The following is a 21,289-nucleotide window of genomic DNA, read 5'->3' as shown; positions in this document are numbered from 1 at the left end:
TTCCCAGGTGTGTGAATGTTTCCACATCCTCCAGAGCTTCGCTATCAAATGTGATTGGCTTGGCGTTCCTCGTGTCTCATTTGAGGATCTTGCTTTTTTCTTTTTGTATGTTGAGGCCTATTGATGCACAGGCTGCTGCTACATTTGTTGTCTTCGTCTGTTTTTATTCGTGTGTATGGGATAGGAGGGCTAGGTCATCTGCGAAGTCCGAATCGTCTAATTGGTTTTGAGATATCCATTGTATTCCGTGTTTCCCCTCAGATGTTGAGGTTTTTGTAATCCAGTCAATCACCAGAAGAAAGAGGAAGAAGGAGAGTAGACAGCCTTGTGTGTCTCCGGTCCTTACTTGGAATGTATTTGTCAGCTGTCCTCCATGCACGAATTTGCAATATAGCCCGTCGTATGAAACCCGGATGATGTTAACCATCTTCTCATATTTTCTTCTCTTGAAGATATTCTGTCTGTCGTTGCTAGCTCTTCCACAAGTTTCTATTTGTCAACTCTAATGCACTTCTTCAATTGCTTGTTTGCCTCCGTGTACTCTGCCTGTGCCTTCACTTTCTCTGCTCATGTCCATCTGTTGTTAATTGCTATCTTCATGTTCTTCCTTTCTTCAATGTTGTCCAGGGTTCCCATAGAGATCCATTCCTTATTGTGATGCTTCTTGAGACTCAGAACCTCCTGGCACATTGAAGTTAATGCTTGTTTGATCCCTTTCCAGTTATCCTCCATCGTAGTTTCTTGTTCTTTCAGTAGATCCTGTAAGGCTTGGAACCTGTTGTTGTTATTTTGAATTCGTTGAGTTTATCAGTATGTCGAAGGAAGGCTCTATTTAGTCTTTGTAATGCTGTTTGTCCAGTTGTCCAGTATTTCTTTAGCTTCAGTTTCATTTTGGCCACAACCAGGTGGTGATCTGAAGCTATATCAGCTCCTCTCCTTATTCTCACATCTCTCATTGTCCTTCTGAATTTTTTATTGATACAAATATGATCTATCTTGTTCTCCATGGTATCATCCGGTAAGATTCATTTAGCTTTGTGTATACGTTTGATTGAGAATATTGTGTCACCTATAACCAATTTGTTGAATGTACATAGATTTGCAAATTATCATTCGAAAATCTTTGTTACACAATTTTTATCAAAAATTAACATTCGCATTATAGTTGAAAGCATGAGTCAATTGAAGCTAGACCACCATGGAAAACCTGGAAACACTGGACGGCCGTTTCGTCCTATTATGGGACTCCTCAGCAGTGCGCATCCACGGTGGTCTAGCTTCAACTGACTCATGCTTTCAACTATAATAAATACTAAATCTCCACAAAACCCCTTCTATAATTCGCATTATAGTTTTTTTTTTATCCAAGGTGGTTCATACTACTCAAATCAACATATTTAACTACTGACAAAATTTATATATCTTTTTGTCAAATTAATAATCTTCTTGTATAGTGTTCAATCATCATACTATACTATACTATACTATACTTTATATAAACCACTGCATATTACGTAATCATTACTTTTATTTATTTAGTTACCAACGCATTTATGAGTTGAACAAAAAATTGAACATTTTGTTTCCTTCATTCATTGTTGGGATATTCTTTTCATCAACAATCAACAATCAATAAACAATAAAAAATGATTTATATACCTGGATTAATTGCAATCATTGTATTCTATTTATTAATATTATTTGTTGGATTATGGGCTGCACGTAAAGGAAAAACTAATAATTCTACTGGAACTGATACAGAAGAAGTTATGTTAGCTGGTAGAAATATTGGTTTATTAGTTGGTATATTTACAATGACAGGTTAGTTGATAATATATTTAAATCTATTTCATTTTTTATAAAAAGTATAATGTAGAATTAAAGATCATTCAATATGAAGTTAATTTTCAAATATGAACTGACTTCAGAGAATAAACTACAAATGGTTAATAAGTAAAGATGGATAGTGGCTAGCTGTGGAATCCAGGACACGCGTCAAGTTCTATTTGGGACTCGTTAGCTGGATGTGCCTCCATCTCAAACGCGATAGCTAGGAACAATAATAGGAACACCAACGGGGCAGACTTGCATATAGCAAACAATTCTCTTTGAACCTAGCACACAACAATACTGTCATGCACTGTCCCATCGCCCTTGACTGATCAGGCAACCCGAAAGTCACGAGAACACCATCAGGGCATACGACAGGCTAGGTAATCCGCTTCAAACGCGATAACCAATACGTGGCATCAGTGCTTGAAGTCACTAATTTCTAGTCTGAGCCATGTTGGTAGATGCAGACTACTTGGTTGGGGTCCGCGTGACCATCGTAACCAATGGTTGGAGATTCTAGGTGACATGGCTCAGAATCGATCACAATGGTGCGAATGTATACACTCTTTATCTTCCCTTTCTTCCTATACTATATCCTTATATACAACCTTTCTTTTATATATTACCACCACTAACTTAACTACTTCTATGAATTCGGTGTTCATCTTGTTGTGCTAATGAGGTATGGCAACTTGGACCGATGCATAAATGTGCCTGGTCCTACGTTGTAGCTGACTGATTGGAGTTGTGAATTGTTTATTACATATCCTGCCCCTATCTATAAATTGCACTTATATAACAGTTCAAAATCATTCTGTCATTTTTCACCAGTAAACAATGTTACTTTATACATATTTACAACTTTTTCTATTAAATTTATACGTATGTAGAAGACTTACAGTGCATGAAACAAAACTTCCACTCACAATGTTTATTGTTTTTGCCTTACAAATGTTTATTATAAGAGATAGTTGCATAACATTGTAAATCACTCAATCAGATACTCTTTTTAATCGGTTTGCGTTAGTCTACTTGCACTTCATAACCTAGATGGCTGAATGATAACCTCTCAGATTTTTCGAACTGGGTAGTATAAGTTCGAATCTTACTCGAAACATTGGCTCCCTCAACACTGCACATGAGCGTTACCAATGAGGGCATGAAACCTAGATTATAGATTTCCTGCCAATTGTCTTTAATAACTTTATTAATTGAATAAAGATACAGATAAAGAGTACTTCAGAAATAAGAACTTCTCTCAAGTGGCATATAACTAATACTTATTTAGATACAGAATAACTGTGATTGATTCTTCTTGTTATAAAATCATGTCATTCTCCACTCAACTATTTCATAACCATAATTCCTTCATAAGCAAAGATGGATAGTGGCTAGCAGTGAAATCCGGGACGCACGTTTCGTCATCGCGTTATCCACTCAGCTACTGAGACTGACTAGTTGCAGTTCTAAACATCAATGGGAAGATTCAAACAAACAATACTAAGTGAATTCATAATTCCTTTATCTATATATGTTTTTATTTAATAAACATGATCCACTATAATTTGAAAAGCAGAAACTTCGTAAGAATGAATATTTAACAATCTACTGATTATTATTATTATCAGAAAGGGTTTCCTTTGGAGATTTAGTATTTTCATAGTTGAAAGCGTGAGTCACCTTTAGCTAGACCACCATGGAAAACCTGGAAGCACTGGATGGACGTTTCGTCCTATTGTGGGACTCCTCAACAGTGCGCATCCACAACCTCGCCTCTCGAGATTCGAACCCAGGACCTACCAGTTTCGCGCGCAAGTGCTTAACCACCAAACCACTGAGCCGGCATCTGATAGTGTTTATGTCTAACTCCAACCAATCTACGAAATTGAGCAACCGTTCACCAATTGTCTTCATTGAGTTTCTTATCTCACAACAGACGTGATCTGAACTCCACTGGTCACTGCTTCTCAATAGAACTCCTGGATTTACCTCTCGAAGTCGGTCACTAGTGAGTATATGATTATTATTATTATCAGTGGTCTATCGGTTGAGTGCTCTGACGCGAGACTGGTCGGTCCTGGGTTTGAATCTCTCGAGGTGAGGTCGTGGATGCGCACTGCTGAGGAGTCCCACAATAGGATGAAACGTCCATCCAGTGCTTCCAGGTTTTCGCTGATCTAACTTCAATTGACTCACTCTTTCAACTATGAGAATCTACTGATTACTTATATACTTTTCAAGTTGATTTTAGTCTTTCTGAATATATTTTAACCTTGAAAAGCATATAAAGTAATAGAATGAATTTGTTAGCTACACATGTTTTCTTCAACTCTATTATAACATGAAATCAACCTTAGTTGTCATGCTAACATTAAACATTGAAAAAAAATCAACTTAGTACAATCTCACCTTTTCGTACTTTATATTCAAGCATTTACAGACCTATAAAATTGAATAATTCAACAAATAATATGAAAGAAAGTAAATCAAATATCCTTAACCATATCTGATTGGTTTTCAATTAGATTCTATTCTATTATTTAGGAAGAAAGAAAAAAGTATGTTGCCATTCGAATATTATTGATTATCAATTTCTTATATAAAACTAAGTAGGTGATGAAAACGTGAATGTAGCAGAGAAAAAAAAAGGAGAAGGAATAGAGAAGTTGGTTTGTCTCAATAATAAGCTGAAATAAAAGATTAAAACAGACTAAAATATTATTTAAGTATAAGTTCGGTATAAGTAATTCACTCCAAGTGTTTGTGTGTGTGTGTGTAGATACTTGAGCTTCATAACACATGTTACTTCGTATTTGGTTATTTTTGGGAAATCTATGTCAACTAACTGTATATAAATCGTTTGGAAACTCATGATGAAGCATATGACCACAAATTGAAACTCCTCAAATTTTCATTCCCTATTTAAAGCAAGATTTATTGTGTGATATCGTTATGAATGCTACACGAATTGTCGCTATTGTTGATAAGTTAGCTAGGATAAGTAAACAAGCCTTATTGATTGAACTTGAAATAGATTTTTCTGTTCGTTCACTTGTATCTTACTGTTCTATTACTTATAATGATTGTTAATTTTACTACTGTTTACACTAACGAGTTTCCATATGTAAATATTTTATCTAAGTATTGTGATGTTTCTAAAATTAGTCATGATGATATGCCTATATGATTATGGAATTATTTTAGCTACCTGGGTAGGTGGAGGCTATATAAATGGAACGGCTGAGAATACTTATAATCCAACTCAAGGTCTTGTTTGGTGTCAAGCTCCAGTTGGATATGCGCTAAGTTTAGTAGTGGGTAAGTGGATTTGTATAAAACAATTAAAATGACTGTTTTTTTTAATAAACAGTTTGGAAGTTCTTACTTTATTCTTCTTGGCTTAGAACTATTTGATTGAACTTTGAAGAATATTCCAAGAAATTTATCAGTTGAAGTTGAATGTTATCAGTCGAAAAAAATACTCGACACCAGAATATCATTTTAAAGTTCTGTTTTTATAAGATATCAAAAATCCATATCGCTTGTGAACTCGTTTGGTGTTTGGATGTACAAAACAAGTCGATAAACTTAATGCTTCAAACTTTTCTTCTCATATTGAGTCATGAACGTTCGATGTGAAGAGAGATACTAGATGATTTGAGAGTATATTGTTCAGTTATTATTGTTCATGAAGAAAATATACAATGTGAGATCACTATAGGATTCATTTTGTATATTCACAAGGTTTTCCGTGAGGTTATTCAATGTAAGAAATGAGAGTTTTAATAATATTCTGTTAGACTATGATACTTCATGCTAACTGACACATCAAGAGCCCCGCTGATTATTTGATTTAGTAATTATACAAAGATAGTGTGGTGTGTGCTACTGATGTCGACAGATATAAATAGTATGTGTCATCAATCGAAAGTGAAATGGCTGGCTGCAAAAGGCTAAGAAGATCGAAGAAAAGAGAACGAGAACAGTGAGTGAATGGTGTGAATATAAATCGACAATGAAGTCTGAGACTATTAACTGATATTTTGCAAATGAAGTATTTACTGTATGGTTCTCAGATTTTACTAAGATTTTCTGTAATTATGTGTTCAAATTCATTTGGTTGTCCCCACTTGTGTTCTCGTTCACTACAATAGTAGTAATTAAGACAGTCATATTCAAATACATCCACTAGGTATGCTTCCTTACAAACTTGTCAACTTTACACAACAAGGTGATCATTTTCATAGTTGAAAGCATGAGTCAATTGAAGCTAGACCACCAAGGAAAACCTGGAAGCACTGGACGGCCGTTTCGTCCTATTGTGATCATTAAAAGCAATATGTTTAAAAACTATAGAATACTAGTGATTATGAAAGTATATATTCGATAGGTAAGTTGTACTGACAATAACTCGTCTAGTTCAAATGATGCAAATGAAACTTTTGTAATACTAAATATACTAAATGGTCATTTATTTGCTCTAGTTTATTATTTTTACTCTAAACACCATATGCATTGGTAATAATACTCTGATCTTTGTTAATTAGGTGGATTATTCTTCGCTAATCGTATGCGTACTTTGGGTTATGTTACAATGCTTGATCCATTTCAAAATAAATATGGTGAACGTATGTGCGGTCTGCTTTTTATTCCAGCATTACTTGGTGAAGTATTCTGGACAGCAGCTATTCTATCTGCTCTTGGTAAGTAATCATGGGGCTAGTAGCAGTCACTAATCAACCTATTCGTCATTACCGATAAGTTTGTTTTTCTCCTAGTCTTTTTAAACTCATTAGTTAGCAGAAGCGAAGACGAATAATCATTGTGATAAAAACAGTTAACGTAGTTTCAGTAACTACATTACACAGTCGTCGATGCCAATTAGAAACTCAACGAAGATAATTATCCCCATTCTAATACTTAAAACATATGACCATTAAACCAGTAAGCAACATAATGTATTTGTTAGTGGGACATAGATTGGATTAAAGCATGTTTCATGCATGATGGTGTTGCTGCGCGCTGATTGGCTAATTCTAAACCGATCAGTCCGGGCATATTATTGGAGAAAAATCTAGAAGCTTCTTATGTTTATACTATAAATATATGAACGTTATTCAAACTAGTGATTGCTGTTCACATACCATTGTTATTTTGAATACAATTTCATTACTGTTCAACGTGTTCTGATTTTGGGGTCTTGTCCAGTGTCATTGTATAAGAATACTAAGCAATAGGAATAGCTGGGTCGTTTATATAGCAAAATACAATTATAACAGTGGCGACGAGGAAAAAGGAAAATTCATTCAAAATGTCTATATCAGATGACCAGCTCAGCCGAATACTACAACAACAGCAAGCACAACTTGATGCACAAATGCGGTTGTTGGAGACTCTGATGCAACAGTTTAGCATCCAAATCTCGAGTTCACATGCTGTTTCAAGTACTTCTTGTGATGCAGTTGCTAGCAGCATCCCAGAATTCATATATGATCCCGAAAGTGGAAATACTTTTCTCACGTGGTTCAAGCGTTGGGAAGATACATTTAGAATAGAATTCTGTCAACAAGATGACGCATGGAAGACTCGGTTGTTGATGTGTAAGTTGGGAAGCAATGAGCATGCACGTTATGCTGATCATATATTGCCAAAGTTACCTCGAGAGCTCAGTTTCGAGGAGACAGTAACGCAGTTGTTAGAGATATTCGGCGAATCTTCCTCATTGTTTAGCATTCGATATCAGTGTCTGAATTTGGTGAAACGTGAAGCCGATGAATATGGTGCTCTAGCAGACGTCGTCAACAGAGAGTGTGAATGGTTCAAGTTACGCTCGTTGACAGAAGATCAATTTAAATGCCTTGTATTCATCAAAGCTCTGCAGTCACCACAAGATGCTGAAATTAGAACCAGACTTCTAACTCGTTTGGATCAAGACCCAAACGTCACACTCAAGACATTGACAGATGAGTGTAAACGACTACAAAACATCAGACACGACAATCAGCTAATTGAACAGGTAAATTCTTATTTAACCTGCAGTAGTGTAAATGCTATAACTAGGTTAAAAAGTCAGAAGCCCAATAAAACTTATAACAAACCAACGGATGCCTGTTGGTTATGCGGCGAGTGGCATTATGTACGGTTCTGTCCATTTAAGAAGCATAAATGTCAGGTGTGCAACAGGCGTGGACATAAAGAAGGCCATTGTCCGCCGAATCGTACGTCCCAGCCCAAGAAGAAGTATAAACGTCTTCCACGTGTGGTGAAATCAGCTGAGTCTAAATCTCTTTCTCTGGTAGCAGCTTTTCAAACAGACTATGATATTCGGAGAAAGTATGTTACGATCCAGATTAATGGTATAGTGGCTCGTCTTCAAATTGACACAGCATCCGATATTACTCTAATATCCAGAAAAACGTATAACTTGCTGGGAAAACCGCCAATGAAGCCATCCAAGAAAACGGCTAAAACCGCATCTGGAGGTGTAATGAAACTAGTTGGTAAATTACAGTGTGAATTTTCCTTCAATGGAAATAACTGTAAAGGGGTATGTTATCTAACAGAACGACCGAACCTTGATCTACTTGGTCTAGATATGTTAGAAAAGCTTGGATTAATGAATATACCCATCAACAGCGTGTGTAACATGTCGTGTCCATCATTAGACACCACTTCATATGCAAAAAAGACAGGTGAAAAAGTTCTAGAAAATCTGAAGAGGAAATTCGCCGCTGTCTTCCAGAATAGCCTTGGTCACTGCACTAAAGTGAAAGCTCATTTATCCCTGAAAGCAGATGCCAAACCGATTTTTCGCCCGAGACGTCCTGTGCCATATGCCGCTCTTGAATTAGTCGATCAGGAACTTAATCGTTTGCAATAAGCTGGTGTAATCCAACCGGTTAATTACTCTGCATGGGCCGCGCCGATTGTAGTGATTAGAAAGCCCAATGGAACTATCCGCATATGTGCTGATTTCTCAACGGGTTTAAATGCTGCATTCGATGAATATCAATATCAATTACCTGTTCCTGAAGACCTGTTTGCTAAACTAAATGGTGGTACATGTTTCGCGAAAATAGACTTTTCGGATGCCTATCTGCAAGTGGAGGTAGATGACGATAGTAGAGCGCTTCTGACTATCAACACTCATCGAGGGTTATTTCAATACACCCGCCTACCATTCGGCATCAAGACCGCACCTGCCATCTTTCAGCAAATAATGGATACAATGCTAACTGGCATACCGGGTGCAGCAGCTTATCTAGATGACATCATAGTTATGGGTTCCACTAACAGTGAACTTTCCGATCGTCTACACCAAGTTCTCAACCGAGTGTTGGAATATGGTTTCCAACTACGTGAAGGAAAGTGTATCTTCTTCATGCATTCGATCAAATACCTTGGTTTCATCCTAGATAAGAACGGCCGACGACCAGACCCTGCCAATATAGAAGCCATTCAGAAAATGCCCGTACCAACTGACGTCCCTTCATTAAGATCATTCTTGGGATTAGTTAGTCACCACAGCACATTTTTGCCTGAAATGCATCGAGTGAGAGGCCCTCTGAATGAATTACTATCGAAAGATAAACCTTGGCAGTGGTCAGCAGAATGTCAAGCATCCTTTGACAAAGTCAAGTCAATGCTCAGCTCAAAGCTTCTCTTGACACACTTCGATCCCAGCTTGGAAATTGTTGTCGCATCTGATGCATCTAGTCACGGAGTTGGAGCAGTTATATCACACGTGTTTCCAGACAAAACAGAGAAGACAATTGCCCATGCTGCCAGATCACTTACCCCAGCCGAACGCAACTACAGTCAAATCGAAAAGGAAGCTTTGGCAATCATTTTTTCTGTCAAAAGATTTCATAAAATGCTTTACGGCCGTAAGTTCACGCTGTTGACAAACCACTGATTGCAATATTCGGTTCCAAGAAAGGGATTCCTGTTTACACAGCTAACAGACTACAGCGCTGGGCAATAATGCTTTTGAGCTACGACTTTAACATAAGGTATCAGCCAACCAATACTATCGGTCAAGCCGATGCCCTCTCACGACTTATTGGAGTTCAACATCCTGGACCGGAGGACATGATCATTGCCTCGATATCAGTTGATCCAGAAATACGGAGTGTAGTAACAGCGGCAATTGGAAACACTCCAGTGTCGTCAGATGAAGTCAGAAAAGAGACTCTTCGAGACCCTGTTCTACAAGAAGTCAGAAAGTTCCACCTAGAAGGGTGGCCCTCGAAGATCAGTTCAACAGAGCTTCAGCAGTTTTATCAGCGCAGATTATCTCTTTCAATCATCGACGATTGTCTCATGTTTGCTGAACGTGTTATAATCCCAAAGAAGTTGCAACCGGCAGTCCTCGAACAGCTGCATGCAGGACATCCTGGAATAAACCGCATGAAAGCTCTAGCACGAAGTTATGTATACTGGCCACAATTAGATACCCAACTCGAGCAGCTATCCCGTTCGTGTACAAAATGTGCATTGGCAGCAAAAGCACCACGAAAAGCAGAGTTGCAATCATGGCCGATACCACAGTATACATTTAGACTTCGCTGGTCCATTCCATGGACAAACTTACCTTCTGGTAGTTGGTGCATACAGCAAGTGGCCGGAAATTTTCATTATGGAACATTCAACAGCAAGCTGCACAGTTAGAAAACTGCGGCAATTATTCAGTCGTTTCGGGGTTCCAGAACAAGTAGTCAGCGACAACGGCACACAATTTACATCATCTATCTTTTCAGAATTTTGTCAGCAGAACGGAATTAGGCACATCCGAACACCTCCATTCCATCCGCAATCAAATGGTCAGGTGGAACGCTTTGTTGGTACGTTCAAAAATGCCCTAAAAAAATCAAGAGGGGAGGGTACCACCGACGAGATCTTAGAGAGGTTCCTGTTTATCTACCGTTCTACACCGAACCCTCAAACAACAAATGGGGTCTCTCCAGCGGAAGCGTTACTTGGCAGAAAAATAAGGACACATTTCGATGTCATCCGTCCGACGCCAGCTCGTGAACCCCAACGAAACTTATCGATGGAGAAGCAGTTCAATCGACACCATGGGGCACAAAGACGATTGTTCACGGTGGGTCAAAAAGTACTTGCTATGGACTATCGTGGTAAACATCCTAAGTGGACAGCTGGTCGGATCGTGAGAAAGAAAGGGAAAGTGGTTTATGAGGTGTCACTTGTCTCAGAAGTTTGGATACGTCATGCTAATCAACTGAAAGCAACTTCGATAGCCAGCAGCGAGAATCGACATCGAATACCTCTTGACGTTCTGATAGACACCTTTGAAATCAAAACGCCCGGAACAGACAAGTCAGTTTCTGTGCAAGCAAAGAGTGACACAACTTCCTTATTGCCTAGACGATGGACAGATCGAAAGCGCAGGCCAGTCACTCGGTTGCAGTTGGACCCTAGCACCAGATCCTACGAATCTGCTCAAGGGGGAGGTGTTAGTGGGACATAGATTGGATTAAAGCATGTTTCATGCATGATGGTGTTGCTGCGCGCTGATTGGCTAATTCTAAACCGATCAGTCCGGGCATATTATTGGAGAAAAATCTAGAAGCTTCTTATGTTTATACTATAAATATATGAACGTTATTCAAACTAGTGATTGCTGTTCACATACCATTGTTATTTTGAATACAATTTCGTTCCTGTTCAACGTGTTCTGATTTTGGGGTCTTGTCCAGTGTCATTGTATAAGAATACTAAGCAATAGGAATAGCTGGGTCGTTTATAAGCAAAAATACAATTATAACAGTATTAGAAGAATCAGTTGAAATTACAAATATCTTATAATTGAAAATGATCACTACTAGCCATGGATCGTTAGATAGTTAGTTCATTTTAATTGTGAATTTCAGTCTTTAAATCAAGCTAATCGTCAAGACGACCATTCAAATAAACAAAATATTTTCATTACTTAAGTATAAACATTATACATATCAATATGAATTGAGTGTGATTTTATTTTCACTGTAGGAGCTACATTAGGTGTGATAGTGGATTTAGATCAGAAAACTTCAATCATTCTGTCAGCATGTATTGCATTGGTTTATACATTATTCGGTGGATTATATTCTGTTGCATACACAGATGTTGTGCAGTTATTCTGTATATTCCTTGGCTTGGTAAGTTTAAGTTTGTTGTTTGCTTTACTTTGAATGATATATTTTAAATTATTGATTAAGTAACGTCTCTGACTGTGAAGCTGAGTGACACGGGATCGAATACGTCAGGGGGCACCAGTTCCCTCAAGATTACAGGTACACCTTGCTGACGAGTGTCAAGTACCATGAAACCCGGGTTCAGGGTTTCCTGTTGACCACCTCCAACCACCATCTTATCTCAACATAGTGCACGCGGTGTCGAGCCGCCTAGACTAGTGGCCACATTGTAACTTGACCGATAGCATTTGATCAACACTAAGAAGGACTTGACACTCATGACATTGATCACCACCCAGTGATCAATCAATTGTGATTGATTAAGTAATCTGTAATTTACACAAACCTAATAGACAAACTTAAATGGGTGCTACTTTTTTCTGAATATAAAAAACAGGTTAGCGGAAAATATTCAACATTTTGGGAAAATTGCCTTCATTCTAAAAAGCAAGTTTTTTTAGGCCAAGGGTTTTAGAATAATGAAGTAATTAGTGAAATATGCCTGATAAAGATTAAACGTGGACCATAGAATACACAGCTTCGCTTGTATGCTAATAATCTTCTCAAGAAAGTTTTATACACTCATTTATATCTATGGCTATTTATCTAGAACAAACTTATTCGAGCTTCAATGTAGCGATAAGTTCTTCATGTGAATATATATGTAGTGGCAATTATTCTCCCATCTTTGATTTACGGTAAGTCCTCAGTTATGGTCAATCACTAACAAGAGTGAGCCATGCTTCACAATTAAACAAACAAATAATAATGGTTTTTCTCTATTCACTGGCTTCAAGATTGATTCTCTAGTTTTGATTGAGAAATTAGAAACATTGGAGTTCAATTATGTTAGAATTTAGACGTATATCACCGATGACTTTAAACAAATGTCATACTACGTTACGAACTGATTTATGTTGGAATTGTAAATTATTTGATTTCAGAAACTAAAATTCTGGTCAAACTAATATAAATTCCTTTACTGGATCACATAAGTGGTTTAGTGTGTACGCTAATTCAGAGAACGTTTTTTTAACCTGTATATCTTCATTCAACTCACCTACACCTACACTCGGCGTTTATCAGAGAATTTAAAGCTAACTGATCATAAAACATTTGGGTACATATTCCATAATTGCTCCCTGTTTATGTGTTGACATATTCATATGGATCGGTCTTAGTAGAATCGCGGACATTCAATTTCGTAGTCCCTATATTCTTTTCTGATGATTGTTTTTAGTCTCTGTTTCAAAATCATACCGTTTGATTTTACTTTATAAGGTAGAGACGTATGAAAGTTTTTTCAAAACCGAATCAAGAAGTGATTTAGATACCAACTACTTATTACACTGATTTATAAATTTTAAATGTCAATGTAGATATCGATTTAGTATTAACGTTTTAGTCATTAGTTGTATATCCAAGTGGGATTCCAATAGTCTAACCTAGAAACGTGAAATGAACTTTGTCGATGAACGGTATCTCCGACAAGTTCTTAGTGTTGCTATAGATAGTTTTTCTAGCCTATCTTAGCTGATTTTTATGCATCACTTGTCGGAAGTAGGACAGGTGGTCTTATCAACGAGATAGTTTTGTAAAAGAGATATGTTGATAATACCATCACCGCTTGTGTTAAGGATTTCAGTGTTGCTTTGTTACTAGATAGGCTCAATTACGTGCGAAATGATATCGTACTAGCTTTTGAGGAGTAAAAGAACACTTAAGTCGTCTTTTTTACATGTACGTATGAGTCCAATCGATAATGGACGTGTATGTCGATCACTCTTAAGGAAACCAACCTGGATTCAAAAATGATGATGATGAAAACGGTTATCCATTAAATTTTATAAAATCGTTATTCTTGAGAAAAGAACTCAAGACTGTGACATAATGTAGGATTGATCTTAAAACAGCTTTCATGTTTACAAAACCGATTCCTTTTAACCTTGAATATACGCTAGTAATCTTTAATCCTGCAGTGATATGACACCTTTCTATTATTGGTATATGAAATTAATTACCACTGAATCATTGAAAAGACCTTCATTGATTTCTGTGTATGAACGCCTTGACAAATGTGTGTGTGATAAGATTATTCGAAATATGTAACGCGAATTTGTCATATTTTCAGATCAACGCTGTCTTCTTATTGCATTATGCGAAATCAAAATTTTGTTTATTGGGTGGTAACCCACTTTTTTTCTATCGGGTAATAGTGATTATTCAGCTTCTGCAAACTAAGTGAACTGTCTGAATTTGAGCCATCTAACCAAGGTAATAAATCAACGCTTTAGAACGAAGTCAGATATTTATCGTTCCAATTAATCTTGTAAGATTTACCAAGTGCTTAACTGTCCTCAGTGTTTTTTCTGAATTTAATGCCTTACATGATTATCAGTTAGGTGATGACCATTGGTGATCGGTCTTATATAGAAAACTACCAAAAGCCAGGAACCACCATACAACTGTTTTGTTTTGGTTTGGAATTAATCAGCAGTGTGCACCAAAATAGTGAAACTGTGACTACTATTACTTTTATTGCTAGAACTTAACCATGAGGACAAATGGTTTGACTTCAAATGGTACTTATTTCCAACTTCAGTCAGTTCAGAATAAAGTGAGACCATCGTCCAAAGCTACTATTGACGAGTATGTCAATCATGACTCGTCTAGACTCTACCAGTCGATACTTCTCAAATATAAATTCCATAAACCATCTCAAAGCATATTATACATGTTTTTATTTTGTTGGGAGATTGTGTAAGTGATTTTATCCTTGGTGAAATTGTAGATATGTACTATTGAGAAGTTCTATCTCAGAACGAAGCTGCTGTTTTGGTGCTCGTTGGTTTTTATTGATAATCTGAGTTAAACACAGATTAAAATGATCATAATAAAATCACTTCACCTAAACTACAATTATTGAGTAATAACCATAAATCATCAGCAACATTATTATGGTACTTTTAATACCAATCAAATATAGTTACAATCGTAAAACAATTCATTTGCTTAACTCCACATTTTTTACTTGTTGTTAATTTAAAATATGAGGCGTGTAAACTTTCTGGTTTCATTCTTTGAAAATCGTTTTTTATGGCGAGACAATAATTTATGGACGAGCCAATCAGAAGCGTTTGAGGGATTTCAAGGTCACGGCGCCAATTTCAGTACCTGATGCTCATGCACGATCGGTTGACAGTGAATTTTAGAGAAGATGTGACAATTAAGCGGCTACAGCAAATGAAACTACTAAGAAGTTCCTGCATTTGTAATTACGAGTATTAAGTGACTTGTAGACTTTGTGCAGACTACCGTGACGTTGTCCTTCGATGTAATATATGTTGAAGGAATACGTTTGCTAGAATAGGAACCTTTATCACTCGATCGAGATTGAGACTAAGGCATATTATAATAATTGCCGCCAACTGTATAATGAAAGCACCAGTAACATTGTCTCCAATAATCGCAGATGTTACTGAAGCTTCGACTGTGCAGTGGTATGGGTATTGTAGGGACATATCCATAATAAAAATGATAAACTTACACAACCGGAATACACACAAACAATGTTGAGGCAATGTAGTCGAGGCTGAGAGAGCTTTTGCAACCTTATCATGGCTCCAGAGACCGACTATTATGGAACCATGTGGATGAGTTTCTCTACCTTATGCATTACGATTTTGGAACCTTTGAACCTTTTTCGAACCTTGACAAGTTTTCGGACCATATAAAAGAAGTGTATCCCCTTTAATTATTTGGTTTTGTATAATATGTTTTTACTTTATGCTGACTGTTTACTGATTGGCTAACATTTCTCAAGGTCACTTAATTTTCGTTCAAAGGTCGTCCATAAATTATAGTTTCGCTGTTTTTTTTATTACAATCTCAGTGGATTTCCATACCATTCGCCATGGTTAATGAAGCTACAGTGCCAATTACACAAACATGGGATAAATGGAAAGGTAGTGTTGATCCAATGGATAGCTTCTTCTATGTGGACAACTTATTGATGTTAATTTTTGGTGGTATACCTTGGCAAGTTTATTTTCAGGTAATTTCTCTAGTATTTCTAGCTTGTGAAGCATTCACAGTTTGAATTTATCAACAATACGCTGTATATATATATATATATATATATATATATATATATGATATACAAGTTACTGTTTGCTTGATAATTTAAAGACTACACATCGTGGTTCAATTCGTTTGAAGTCATCTTTGTGTTGAATCAAAGAGAGGAATATTGGTTTCTTTATTCTTAGAAATACAACTTGCTAACGAGTTCCAAATAAGACGAAACTAAGATGTTGGACTTCTTTCCTATAATACAAATAGAATTAAACAACATGAAGTGTACAAAACTATGCTGTAATGGATTTGCAAACCAGATTATGAACTGATTTAGGTCAATGGTTTTTTAAGCAAACATCTATTATTTCAAACAAATGTGAATTTGCCCTCATTAATATTTTCTTTATTAGAATTTGTTTCGAACAAAAAATCCAAAACTTCGAAGTTTTTCGTTACCTTGTTATGTCGTAATGTTATACAGTTACAGTTATATAATATACCCTTATAGGCCAGAGTAATTTTGCATTGGTTTTCAGGAGAACCAGACACCATCCAGACTTTCACGCAACAACCCAAACAGTACAACTCAATCCCGTTTAACAGGAAAGACAGACATTGCCCAGGCTTAACCCAAGCAGTACGGCTCAATCCCGCCCCATAGGAGAACCAGACACTATAAAGGCTTCAACGCTACAATCCGTAATGTATCAAACTGAAATTAATATAATACGAAAATATTTTTTCTGAAAGCTTTACCATTTCATGAATGAATTTATTAGGTTTGCTTAAAGTACTTAGTGACAAATGCAGAATAAAAGTTCAACATTGAACAACTAATCTCAGATGAAGTATTTAACTAAAAAGGCATGTATGGAAAAGCTTGATGAAATTGTAATTGAAATTTATTTTTGAACTGTTTTTCCTAATTGACGGTTGTTGATGTTTAAGCAACTCACTCCTTAATAATTTAGAAAAACTGAATACAGCTATACAGTTAGAGTCATAGTAATACTGTAGTGAACATAACACTACTGGGTACAATCGAATGTATTGTAGCACAACATTACAGAATATCTCATTAAAATATGAGAACCATATAGTGAACAGTTAATTTGTAAAATAACAATTAATTGTCTCAATTTGACTGTTTCTTCTGTAAATATCCGTCCATAGTCTCCCATTATAATTGTTCATGCATTTTCGTACTCATTGCGCGCCGTTCCCGTTCTCTCCTTATCGATCTTTTACTGAAATACATTCAATGCCCGACTATCACCATATACTACTTATGTGGATATCAGTAACCCACACCACAATACAACTAATATTAACGTTAAAAAATTCAACTTTCCGTCACCGTAAATTAATGTAAAATAATTAGTTCTTTTCATAAATTTAAGAAAATGAAGATTAACGGAACCAAGTGAGATACTAGCGCAGTACATCTGGAACAATATGATCACACATATACTTGTTAAGAAAATTTAAGTATGAAAACTTTACACTTGTACGTGGTCACACATACATGCGGAATAGTCGTGATTTGTAAGTTAAGGTCTTTAAACATGCGACAAAATAGTCGAAGAAACAAATAAAACCAAATGATTTAATAAAAGCAGTTGATAAACACCTAATTCCTATTACTTAATATATAGTTAAAACAGGTTATAACACTGATCTTAACTCAGCCTTTGTGGTTTATGGACAGTTATCCAAGGCGAATAATAAAGTTAAATAAAATTTTGAAAATTCAAAACCTATACATGCATTCAAAAGCAATATGTTTTCCTTCTAAACATACCTCGATAATACCGATTTCATATTCAGTGTGATGAATTCCACATATTTTCCTGCATTACTTCTTTCATTAGCTTCTTTTACCTTCTGTTTGTCTAGCTCACCTACTTTTCATAGATAAATGTCTTGACAAGTGAATGTGTGATTGAAATGTACTACATTGTTATATCACATAACTCCAGTAATCATTGTCTTACTACTTAAATAATATCAATATTTTCATAATTGAAAGCATTAGTTAATTGAAGCTAGACCACTAAGGAAAACCTGGAAGCACTGGACGGCCGTTTTGTCCTATTGTGGGACTCCTCAGCAGTGCGGCTGTCCAGTGGTTCCAGGTTTCCCATTGTGGTTTAGCTTCAATTGACTCATGTTTTCAACTATGAAAATACTGGAATCTCCACAAAACCCCTTCTAATATCAATATCTTATTTATTGCTAAGTAATAAATGTTGAATATCACCGAAAATTGTACTGTATCATTGTGTGGTAAATAAATATTCACTGTATACTAAAAAAACTCATAACTGATGATATTTTCTTTCCTATCAATCAAATTAGCGTGTACTATCATCAAAAACGGCAAATCAAGCGCGTATTTTAAGTTTTGTAGCTTCAATCGGATGTTTCGCTATGGCAATTCCTTCAGTTTTAATTGGAGCTGTTGGAGCAAGTACAAGTATGTGTATATTTATTCACTATATAGCCAATGTTATATAACATTTACTCAAATTACGAATTTCAAATAAAATATTTTTTGCTAAAGATGATACTTTGCTTCATATGAAGTTTAATAAAATTAATTAAAATAAAGATAAACAAATGTTAAAAGACAACTTACTTACTTACTTACGCCTGTTACCTCTCGTGGAGGAACTTAGGCCTCCCACCAGCATTCTCCATCCAACCCTGTCCTGGGCAATCTTTTCCAGTTCTTTCCACTTAACATTCATCCTTTTTATATCTGCTTCTATTTCCCGACGTAATGTGTTCTTCGGCCTTCTTCTTTTCCGCTTCCCTTCACCATTCCATGTTAGGGATTGCCTCGTGATGCAGTTTGGTGATTTCTTTAATGTATGTCCTATCCACTTCCAACGTCCTTTCCTAATTTCCTCTTCAGATGGAAGCTGGTTTGTCCTCTCCTATAAAACGCTGTTGTTGATAGTATCCGACCAGTGAATGTTGAGTATTTTGATGAGTGAAAAGTATGGTTTATAGCAAAATCGTATATATATGTATACATTGAGTAATGGATATTTCCTGCACCTCGGTACGAGGACAGTTCAACAGTGGACACATTTAACTGTATACAGAATCAAACTGTCTTCAAGTTTCATAGCCCGTATCATTCATTAAGACCATTGAGTAAGAACCCAATAGTCAGTCATTAAGTAATGTTGTCATTGAATGACTATATTTAGCCCATACTCTTTGATGCAAACATATCATGGAGATAATCTGTAATCAACATACTATTTTCAAGCTTTGATAGAGGAACTTGCATAGTAACAAAAATTTTTCATCATAAATTTTATGACTCAGTAAACAGAGACTTTAGTATACTGTTTTCAATCTCTTAAGTGTTTATACATACGTGTGGATTGCTTAAAAGCCTAAAAAATATGTCTCAACAACTGTCCAGTTCTATCTCATTGTCAGTTGTGATTCTGTGGATGTAACTTTTTGAGAGAACTATATTTAAACTGTACACATAACTTCCAAAAAATACTTGAGTGAATAATAATGTTGGTAATAATAGTTAGAATACAATGTGTTATCATTAATTTCGAATAAGTTAGCTAAATGATAAAATAAATAAATAAATAGTTACTTTATCTAATTATCATGAATATAACCTAATTTCAGACGACTTTCTAAATTTAATCAAATTTCCAGAAGAGGGTTTTGTGGACATTTTAGTAATTTTCTAGTTGAAATCATGAGTCAATTGAAGCTAGACCACCATGAAAAACCTGGAAGCACTGGACGGCCGTTTCGTCTTAGTGTGGGACTCCTCAGTATTGAGTATTCATGATCCCGCCCCAGGACCTATCAGTCTCGCACGCGAGCGCTTAACCTCTAGACCACTGAGTCGGCGCCCAACGATGTTAATGTCTAGCTTCAACCAATCCAAGAAATTGAGCAAGCGTTCACCATTGTCTTCAGTGAGTTACTATCTCACAACAAACCTGGTTGAACACCAGATTTCCAGGAAGTACCTCTTGGAGCAAGTCACTAATGAGCATATGAATTGTAGTGTTAATTCTTTTTCTAAAAGCATTGAACAAAGAATTGATATTAGGCTTTTAAAAAAATTCTTTCATTCATTAGATTATTAGGAACAGACTATACAAATGGATAATTATTATTCTTTCCCGTGAAATGCTGTAGCTAAATATTTTCGTCCAGATACTGTTTTGTTCAGAAAAGGCTGATTTTTACTTTAGTGCTTAATAATTTACAAAACGACTTGTTGCTGTTCACTTGACAATAGAATCCTTTTAAAAATGCTAATATTGTAACTTATATGATCGTATGTAGCAAACATATTTATACAATACAGCACTTACTAGTAAGGTATACACTTTGCAAACTTTTTTAACTCACTTCAAAGAATGGCACTGATAGTCCTGAGACAATTTAAACTAGTAGGTAGATAGACTGGTAGACCCTGGATTCGAATCTCGCGAATGCGGGATCGTGGATGCGCACTGCTGAGGAGTCCCATAATAGGACGAAACGGCCGTCCAGTGCTTCCAGGTTTTCGATGGTGGTGTAGCTTCAATTGACTCTTGATTTCAACTATAAATTTTAATCATCTAGTCGGTTAATAACTTCCGTATAATTGATTTTCCATACTGTTGTTATGTGAGTTGTATTCACTAATATCGATACAAAAGTTTCCTAGGTCATACATTTATTTCTGTTCGATTTATCAGTTAGTATTTTCTATGATTTCCATGTTCTCAAGCGGTGTGCGCCTAAGCACTCTGTATTACATGAAGGATAATAATTCAGTCTCCAACCTAATAAAACTGATGTTTGTGTATCTTATATTGACTAATGGAACCTCAAATTTATATGATAGTTGATTTTTTTCACAATTCAATTACAAAGTAATTTCATTGGAAAAAGTAGTAATTGTCTGTTACTCCGCTAATCGGTTGTAGCCGATTCTCTTCTTATTTCATCAATTGTTAATGGTTCCATTTGATGTATATTTTTGCGTAAAACTGTATGATTTCTTACTTAACCCGTATATCATACAAACAGCATCAAGGAACTCTTCTTGTTTCGGATTAGCTAGATTTGGGATTTCCGATGTGTTGAGGTCTGTCTTACCGTCAGAATTAGCCGAATTCTGAAATACATATTTTGAATCAGTT

The 21,289-nt window shown here is 36.1% G+C and overlaps 1 protein-coding gene across 1 annotated transcript in view; it reads left to right on the top strand.

Moving 5' to 3' along the window:
- Window positions 1–1,646: 1,646 nt before the first annotated feature.
- Window positions 1,647–21,289, top strand: part of Smp_150520 (putative high-affinity choline transporter) — a gene marked incomplete at both ends in the record, with an annotated part of 22,167 nt that continues 2,524 nt past the window's right edge. Inside the window, 5 exons of the mRNA XM_018797583.1 lie at window positions 1,647–1,821; window positions 4,999–5,151; window positions 6,381–6,536; window positions 11,845–11,993; window positions 18,465–18,582. Coding sequence (XP_018652611.1) covers window positions 1,647–1,821; window positions 4,999–5,151; window positions 6,381–6,536; window positions 11,845–11,993; window positions 18,465–18,582 — 751 coding nt within the window. The remainder of the gene's footprint in view (window positions 1,822–4,998; window positions 5,152–6,380; window positions 6,537–11,844; window positions 11,994–18,464; window positions 18,583–21,289) is intronic.

The sequence above is a fragment of the Schistosoma mansoni genome, chromosome 5 (genome assembly GCF_000237925.1).
Source record: "Schistosoma mansoni strain Puerto Rico chromosome 5, complete genome".
Lineage (NCBI taxonomy): Eukaryota > Metazoa > Platyhelminthes > Trematoda > Strigeidida > Schistosomatidae > Schistosoma > Schistosoma mansoni.
Note: the sequence above shows the minus strand (reverse complement) of the source record. Positions and strands in the feature narration are given on the sequence as shown.